Source organism: Eulemur rufifrons, chromosome 2 (assembly GCF_041146395.1).
Source record: "Eulemur rufifrons isolate Redbay chromosome 2, OSU_ERuf_1, whole genome shotgun sequence".
Lineage (NCBI taxonomy): Eukaryota > Metazoa > Chordata > Mammalia > Primates > Lemuridae > Eulemur > Eulemur rufifrons.
The window spans coordinates 96,935,955-96,945,495 of record NC_090984.1 but is presented as its reverse complement, the minus strand read 5'-3'; the positions used below and the strand labels follow the sequence as shown (position 1 = coordinate 96,945,495).

The following is a 9,541-nucleotide window of genomic DNA, read 5'->3' as shown; positions in this document are numbered from 1 at the left end:
AAGGTATGCACTAATAAAAATTTAATATCATAAAACAAATCAGAAAACAGCATTTTTTTTAAACCATTCACAATTAAAGAGGAAAGAGACAAAATTATAAGGCAGCCATCCATGGAATGATTTCATGTTTACAAAGGATCCAGGAAAATGGACATTTAAAAACCACTGTCCCAGCTACTGAACCAGGGGAACTGCAGTGTTATCCCATGAGACTTCCAACTTGCTGGAAGATGCCACCAGAAAAAAGACCAAAGCCAATCTCCTTGTGTTAAGCAATTGTGTCAGGCTGAGCATATCCAGGTAATCCCTAAATGGTTGTCTAGTTCTTTCCCACAAGTCACAAATTTCTTTCAGGTCTCTTGAGGTGAATCTAGACGTCTCAGATACAAAGAGGCTACATCATTGGTTTGAATTTCATAGCATCTCCAACAGTGTTCTTTGGGTGATGTGGACCATTCTGCATTGAGCGCATATTTTCTAATGCAAGGAAGGTTCATTCCCCTGCAGAACAACTACAGAGGGTTCTCACCTAGCACTGCAGCAGTTTTGGATGAATCTGGTCATTATTCTCAGTCTCCCAAGGGGCTCAGGGGCCCAAAAGGCAGCAGCATTCTTTGGGGGTTTGTGCTGTTGACATACCGTTCCCGTGTTCAGTACCTAGCTACCGTGTGTTTCAGGGGCTTAATACACTCCAATGCTGGTGTGTCCTCCTAGTTCTAATTCTTGAAAAAGAGAAAAACCAGGCAGTGACACTTAGAAGTAAGCTGGTAAAAAAAACCACCATCACATTTTCTCCTTTCTACGCTGAAAGGACAACTGGAAACAGCCACACCCTTTCTTTTTCCTAATGATTCAAAATCCCAGAACAAGGCTGACTGGGCTGTTTTGAACTGGGAAATTAAAAGGTGAAAGGAGGGGGAAAGAGAACACACAGCCTCTGTAGGTAGTACCGTTTCCAACTCTCCATGTTCCAGTGCAGAACCTTTGCCCAAAAACAAGAAATCTGGCAACAGCATGCACAGGAAAACCAAATCAAACCTGGAACATCCCTGCTTTGATGAAATGAGAACTGATAAGCAACTGACTGGAGAATAAGTGAGGGGAATGGATCAGTAGTGTTTTTCAACTTAATCTGCCATTTAAGAGAGCACTTGGAATCTGAAGAAAGTCTACCCCTACCAAGGAAAGGAGTCAAATTGCAATTAAATTTAACTTTGGTTATGTGGAAGGAAGGACCATGCTTTTCATCATCAATTGCATCTCTTTGGTAGCCAATAATTCTATTTGTACTCATGGCAGCAACTTAAGTATTGCCAAAGTTTTCAAATGTGTTAGAGCATTAAGGCATCCACATCTAAAGAGGCAGTTTTAAATAAGAGGAAAACAAAACGAAATGTGCCAAAAAGTGAACATGGATATGGCCTCTCCTGGGACAATGCCCACCACGTGAGCAAGCTCTTCCTCCAGTGAAGGAGGCCTCTGCCACGCTGCTTGGTTCCCTGCTGCCTGAAGATGCGTTTGAGCCCTATGAGATTAGTATGGCTATCTTTGCCTGCTGACCAGGAGAGAAATGAGTAGTTCCTGAGGCAGCAGCTTTAAAATCTGGGAAAGCCCATAGCTTCTGAGAGCTGACAGAGCCTTGAAAGGTTTGCCTGTTAATAGTGAGGTTCAGAGGGGAAGGCAAATTTGGAAGTTGGAATGGTTCAATCCTTGCCAGAGTTCAAGGCCCTATCCAGCAAGATATTTTAATCAAACTTTTAAGCGTGATGGCAAGGCACTGCTGAAAGAGGCTTTGGCCAGCAGAACAAATTTCTGACCATTGCGTACAACAATATGATAGAAAGCACTACTAACCAAACCAGACACTACAATCTGCTATCTATTTGACAACGTCAGTTTCCAGAGCAAATTTAGGCAACCATATAATTTCCAAGGACCAGATGAAACTCCCAAGTCTCTCATAAGTCAGCTGTTATCATATAATCAGGAAGGTCACTTAAACTTTCCATATTGTACCTTTTCTTGGTTTTAAATCATATGCAGTGGTTGCCAGTAACTATACAAAACCACAACCTACTTATGCTACTTTCTGCACTGCAGCCAGCAGAGGGCTCATACGTTTTATTTCCACAGCTGCTGGCCCAGTGACAAATTTAAGAAGGAAATAAAGAAATCATAGTTATGCTGGCTATGCAGCATATAAGACGTTTTTACAAACTACTAAATCCACTGCCCTGAAGAAACTAGTCTTAGTTCCCCCTTAATGTAATGTGTTTTGAAATGTTACAGAAAATCAAAATAAATTAATAATACAACATTATACACTTATCTGACAAAACAGGGTTTACACAGATTTTGGCAAATATGGAAAAATTACCCTCATTTGTTAAACACTTTTGCTATCTCAATTATTTAACTTACCAGAATTTTAGTGATTGTGTCAACTCACACATGAGGAGGTGATATTTTAAGGGCTTGACAAAGCTGCATTTGACACAAAGGTAACTTCTTTGAAGGGGATAAAGAAATCATTATCTTCATCATCACAGTTCAAGTGGTTGTCCTGATGAGAATTCATCTCACACAAATATTAATACCAGCAGTAAGCAGCAAATTGTAGGGAAGAGGGGCTGGAGGGAAAAGTTAGGAGAAACGCATGGAAAAGATGAAGAGACAAGCAACATGATTTCAATAAGCTTTAAATCAATAGGCAAATGCTTCCCACTCATGACTCATCTTGACTTTCCTCACTGCTACAGGTGGTTATGTGAGCAGATACAGCACTCTCTAAGCTGACCAAGTATTTAGCCAGAGACTGATCTGCTAAGAGAAATGCTTAAAAAAAAAAAAAAAAAAGACAACACAAATTCTGGTAGTCTTACTTTTAAAAAGGTTACTATAAAGATGTCAATAACTATCCAAATTCAATTAAAATCTAACATCCCTTAATTTCCAAAGATACTTTTTGTGATCTGTTCTTAAAGGAAAGCCTAGGCTTGAACCTGTTAGAACTTGGCTCCTCTATAAGAATGTGCTGGAGAAAAAAAAAAAAAAAGAAAAAAAAAAAAAAAGAATGTGCTGGAGGCAGGTATTCTGCAAAAGAGAATGTGAAAAGAAATGCTACAAAATACTAGTCACTTCCTCTTCAGAAGCCAGTTCCACCTCTGTTGCTCCATTTGACGGAACTGCATGCTGTACTCAGACAGGCATGTGCAAATGGAGCTGTTTAAGTCTCTCTAGACATCCCCTTTCGATACATCTCTCTTTCCAGTATAAAGTCAGTTTTCAATGTGTATTGCCATCATTCTCCCAACTCTAATCCCAAATTAACTGCAGTCACCTTTAGCATCTAAGAGAGTGGGTGCTATGACCTTCTATCAAGGCATGTGGCATAGATGCTAAAGCACCAGTCTTACACGGTGAGAACCATGTTAAAAATCAATGGATAAAGTGGCAGAGCCTCTAAAATGAGAAGAGATTTAGCTTAAGTACAGAACACTGTATTTTCACAATTACTACTTCATTGTAAGTATGAAGTTCTCCACTTTTCTTTAAAACTGAATTCCATCTTCCCTGAGAATAGGGTTAAGAGAATCATCAAAACTCAAAATGCCAAGGGCCCTTTAAAAGACAACACAACGGAATGTCTATAGCTAATCGCAACATGTTGTGTCTACTCTAAAAGCTTTTCCATTGCTCCAGGTTTTTATCTCACCCCCCTCCGGACTCTAGAAATACAGGTGGAGATGGGCAAGGCGAGACAAGAGACTGAGAAGTGAGGAGCTGTCACGTGCCGGCTGTCCTCGCTGGACAGCAAACTGCCACAGGCCGAGGCTGGAACCTGAGCATTTAATGCTGGTGTCCTACTGACAGCATGAGTGGGATGAGGCAACCCAGAACCAGAGCTGCCACCTCCAGGCGGCTGAGGCCTCTCCCTCCACTTGTGTCAGGCTTGTGGCTGTGCCCCATTCCGCCCACCTCAGGGAGGACATGTACTGTGGCAACATAAAGAAATGTCCCGGCAGAGAAGAGCATGGCCACTCCGGTGGCATTAACCTCTGAGAGAGCTTCTTTACTGCTCTGTGAATTAAAAGAGAGAAAGAGGAAAAATTAAGTCAAGTAAAATTCAGGGTCAGGAAGATGTCCCAATGAAAAAACACGATTTCATAACTGGTGCTGTCTGGGACACTGGAGACATCTTGAGATCAGAGCAATTTTAAGTTATTTATGGGAAGCTTCCAAAGAATATCGGTGACGTACATAATGTTTCTTTTTTAAAAAAAGTATTATAAACTGAAAATTTATAATTATATATATTTATAAGGCACATAGTGATGTTATGACTCACTAATACAATGTAGAATTAAATCAAGCTAATTAACATATCACCTCAAATACTTATTTTTCTGTGGTGAGAACATCTGAAATTTACTCCCTTAACAATTTTGAAATGTGCAAACACTATTATTAACTATATTCACCACAAGGTCTCAGTATGTTGCCCAGACTGGTCTTAAATTACTGGCCTCAAGCAATCCTCCTGCTTTAGCCTCCCCAGCAGCTGGGACTACAAGCACACACTGCACCTGGCTCACACGCGCTTTTTAAAATGAACTCCAAGGGCTTGCTGAACAGGTTTGGCCTGTATTATTTTTGAGATGAAATCAACAACATATTAATGGAGATATTAAAGTTCAGGCATTAATTATTTTATCTACAAACATTTCACAGGCATCCCCTATGCACCAGGCTCTAGGCCAGGTGCTAGAGATACAGTGGTAATCAAGATGCAGTTGCTGCCCTCACAGAGCTTAGAAGCATCTCATAAGCTAATCTTTTTTTTTTTTTTTTTAATTTTTTGAGACAGAGTCCCACTCTGTTGCCCAGGCTAGAGTGCCGTGGCGTCAGCCTAGCTCACAGCAACCTCAAACTCCTGGGCTCAAGCAATCCTACTGCCTCAGCCTCCCGAGTAGCTGGGACTATAGACATATGCCACCATGCCTGGCTGATTTTTTATATATATTTTTAGTTGTCCAGTTAATTTCTTTCTATTTTTTTAGTAAAGACGGGGTCTTGCTCTTGCTCAGGCTGGTCTTGAACTCCTGAGCTCAAACGATCCGCCCGCCTTGGCCTCCCAGAGTCCTAGGATTACAGGCGTGAGCCACCACGCCCGGCTAATAAATGAAAATTTTAAGAAAAGAACATGACATAGATGCAGCAAGTAACTCCATGGCTCCAGAATTATCAATACCTTCCTGCCAAAAGTTCTAAAACCTTATATTGATTAATGAAGTGATAAGGAAGTTGAAAGAAGATAACGCTCTTCAGGTGAATGGAAAGGAGCTTTATAACACATTGTTAGCAACTGAGATTGCAAATCCTTGATTAACAGGAACTTAACCTTTAACCATCTCATTTTTCATATATTCCTAGTAACATAGGTTTTACTAGATCAAACACTAATTCAATGGGCACTCAGAAGACACAATGACCTTCAGAGAGGACATGGGGGAAAGCAGTTCCCATGAATTAGCTCTGAATCAGTTTGGTGCTAAGATTTCCCTCCAGTTGTTTGCCAGTTGATGTTTAGGTAAAATGGGGGAGAGCCAGTGCCAAGAACCACAGCACCGACAGATAGAACTGTAAGGCATGGAAAGGTCCAGCTTGGAAATGGAAGAGTGCCCAGGCTCTGAGCTAACAAACGACACATGCCACTTCTGGTCTGAAGCTACATGCAGTACAGTGATAAGGAACTGGATATTTAATATTTGGTGATATGAGAGCTGGGAGTAGAAGAATCTGAGTCTTAGCAAATATAGCAATCTCTGCTCAGCCCCGACTCTTCTATTAAATAAAAGCTGCCACATGGCTTGTCACTCATGCTTTATGTGCCTACCTCTTCTCTTTTTTTTTTTTTTTGAGACAGAGTCTCACTCTGTTGCCCAGGCTATAGTGAGTGCCGTGGCGTCAGCCTAGCTCACAGCAACCTCAAACTCCTGAGCTCAAGCGATCCTCCTGTCTCAGCCTCCCGAGTAGCTGGGACTACAGGCATGCGCCACCATGCCCGGCTAATTTTTTCTATATATATTTTTAGCTGTCCATATAATTTCTTTCTATTTTTAGTAGAGATGGGGTCTTGCTCTTGCTCAGGCTGGTTTATGTGCCTACCTCAACATTAAATATGGATGGGTAGGACTTATTGCATATCTGTCAAATAAAATTATCATGCCTGGTTAAGTTTATTTTAAACATTGAAGGGCTAGCAGATATTTGTGAAAATATTCTTGGAACTTATAGGGAAGAGGTTTTCAAACTAAATAAGGAAATGCGAAATTTATGAAGAGGACAACTTGGAATTACGATATTTACAAGGTACAGATTTTTACTCCTAATTTTATTTTTAGTTTGAGAGGGTAATTTAGTTGAAAATTTCAATGTAAGAGACCCTAAGTTCTAAGAGATCACAAAAGAACTAGACTCTTGGCTAGATAAGCTAGGAACAGGTCAGCTTACCTTACTCAGTCCTAAGTATGTCACCATGGACATAACTGGTGCCGCCAGTGCAAAGACCAGCAAGTGTTTTCTGATTCGATTCCGCTCTAGGCCGGCATGCATTAAGAAGGAAACCAGCCCAAAAGCAGCCGGTGCCTGGAAATACAAATTATCCCATATTATTACTCTAGAAGTATGGATTTCTTCTGCCTGAAGAAGTTCATGTCATTTGACTATGATTTCTCATACCAAAAAACCAGGCACAGTACCGAGACCGAGCTCTGCCTTTTAGGAATTAATGTTCTAAGCTAAGGAAAGATTCTATTTGTGTGTGTTTCTTGGAAAGCAGAAATGGGAAACAGTCAAGAAAAAAAAAATACTTTTGAACAAAAATTACTATGAAATGTAGAAATCTGAAGAGAATTTAACAGTTTGTGTACATAACCACAAAAAAACTCTCAAGTAAAAGTTTAAGAAAAAGGTAACAAAAAGTAGCTAAGAAGAGATTTATCCAATTCTCCAAAATGAAAAGCAAACAGACAATTAAAAAATTTTTTCTGTTCTAGAAAAACATTAAGGACCAAAAGAGATTTTAATGATGAATGTGTTCAACATCAAATCTTGCACCAAAACTTTGCTTACCTTATGTAGCATTATGGCCACAAACACAATTAACTGGACACTAGTCTGTGAAGTAGAAGCTGCTGCTCCCAAAGCAACACCATCAGCTAAATTAGGAAAAAGTGAAACATAAAATACTATAAATAACAACAACAACAACAACAACAGTGTAGTCACTGAGTGTGTGGGCTTTACAGTCAGGTAGCGCTGGATTTAATTCTGGGATGGTTACTTAAACTTTCTGAACTTCAGCCTTCTCACCTTTAAAACAGGTTCAACAAAATATATATATTTTTAGGGTTTTCATGAGGATTAAATGAGATTACTAGGTAAAGAGTTTGGCACCTGGCTCAGAGTATTTAATTTGTCAGCTATTTTTGTTGTTGTTATTGGAAAAAGTACAATCTCAAAAATCCATTGATTAGTTAATCAACTGGTAACAACAGAAATACCAAAGAGTTTCAAAGGATGCCATCTCTTCAACTTACAGATAAAGAAACAAAGTAAAGATACTAGGACTCAACCACAGATTATTAATTCGTAATGGGTAAATACTGTTTGAATGGATTCATTTTGTTAGAAAAGCATGTTATGCTAGAATGGATCAGATAATAGCGTGCCACCTTTCACATGCCTTTGTTTGTCACTGACAGAATCCTACTACTGGGACTATGTTTAAGGTATGATTCTAAAGTGTGCCTGATCAGCAATGCTGAGACTTCTGCATTGTGCTACATACCTCCTCTGCTTAAACTGGTACTCCAGGTATGAACTAGGCACCAGGATTATTCAGGACAAAAGTGCCAAAGATCTCTTCCAGATGAGATTGTAGGGCAGAGGTTAGCAAACTTTTTCTTAAAGGGCCAGACAGTAAATCTTTTAGGCTTTGTGGGTTACTGGTCTCTTGAACTACTCAATGATACCATTGTTGCACAAAAGTAGCCACAGATAATACATAAACATGGGTAATATATAAACATGTGGGCATAGCTGTGTTCCAATAAAACTTCATTAATTTGATTATATAGTTTTCATGTGCTATAAAATATTTTTTTCTTTTCTTTTTTTGAGACAGGATCTCTGTCGACCAGGCCAGAGTGCAGTGGCATCATCCTAGCTCACAGCAACCTCAAACTCCCAGGCTCAAGCAATGCTCCTGCCTCAGCCGCCCAAGTAGCTGGGACTATAGGTGCCCGCCACCATGCTCAGCTAATTTTTCTATTTTTGTAGAGATGGGGTTTCGCTCTTGCTCAGGCTGGTCTCAAACTCCTGGTTTCAAGCAATCCTCTTGCCTTGGCTTCCCAAAATGCTGGGAATTACAGGCATGAGCCACCGTGCCTGGCCTTTTTTTTTTTTTTTAACCATTAAAAAATATAGAAACCATTCTCAGCGTGCAAACTCCTGACACTGAGTACACCAGGGCTTATGCTTGTGTTGGAGGACTTCATTAATCAACACTTTCCTCAAAGGCCAGTCCGAGGGCATTCAAAGTAGATGCCTTGTAAACACTAAGCCTTCCTCTGTGTGACAGACAACGAAGAGGTTCCACTGCAATCCAACCCTACCTGCAGCATGGACGACCAGACCCAGCGTGGTGGTGATTTTGGAACTGCTAGACCTTGCTGTTTCTGGATCTGAAGTGAAAACCAAAAAGACAACATTAAGTAATGTAAGACAGAAACTGTTCAAACACTGATCTGGAGGTGAAAGAATTTTTGGAAGCTCTTAAAGGAGATTATTATTTTTCTCACTACAGTGTTTCCTCACTACTTCAAACCTTTGGAAGTTCCCCCCGTCCTGAAGAGGTGGGTAGGAGGGAACTCCTCATTTGACTCAGCTTTCCCTTAACAAGACAAATTCCGAAATGTGCAACTCCCACTGCCTCCCTCCGCCACTCCATGGAAAGTACTCCATGGTCTCTGATCACTTCTTTCCAGACAGTGCAATTGTCATTGTCCACCTCTTCCTCTTCCCCAGCCACCTGCAACTTTATCTTCATTCTAACATCTGCCATATTTGCCTTTCTCCATTTTTTGCCACTGTAACCTAAATTTTCTTCAACTCAAACTTAAGGTAGCAATAGGCTCCCACTGGTTTTCCCTTACTCTCATTTTCCCCTAACCTAATTCATCTTACACATCTACGTCAGATCCATCTTTTGAAAACACCACCCTTCTGATGTGTCAGTTAACAGTTATGAATCTGTTGCTTTTCAAATTCAGTCTGAGCTGCTGGTTTAGGTAGGTTCTTATGCCTTTTTTCAATGGTTCAACCTTATTTAGCCCTATCCAATCCAGTTAAATCAGTTTTTTAAACACCCTCAAATAAAACACTCTTCATTCTCCTTTCCCCAAATTTCCTCACCCCTAATTCTTGGCACATATTGAACTTTTCAACTCATCAAGCCAAAACCTAGACGTAGTTCAAA

General features: G+C 40.2%; 1 protein-coding gene across 4 annotated transcripts in view; it reads right to left on the bottom strand.

Annotated features, from left to right (window-relative positions):
- Positions 1–9,541, bottom strand: part of SLC39A9 (solute carrier family 39 member 9) — a 51,601-nt gene continuing 42,060 nt past the window's right edge. For 2 of the 4 annotated variants that reach the window (XM_069488292.1, XM_069488307.1), the window contains 4 exons: positions 8,679–8,747; positions 7,135–7,220; positions 6,514–6,648; positions 3,078–4,080 (listed from right to left, as the gene is read on the bottom strand). In XM_069488292.1, coding sequence (XP_069344393.1) covers positions 3,850–4,080; positions 6,514–6,648; positions 7,135–7,220; positions 8,679–8,747 — 521 coding nt within the window. In that variant the 3' untranslated portion in view covers positions 3,078–3,849. Of the gene's footprint in view, positions 723–3,077; positions 4,081–6,513; positions 6,649–7,134; positions 7,221–8,678; positions 8,748–9,541 lie in introns of those variants that run through there. The other 2 variants (XM_069488315.1, XM_069488298.1) reach the window with 2 other exon arrangements.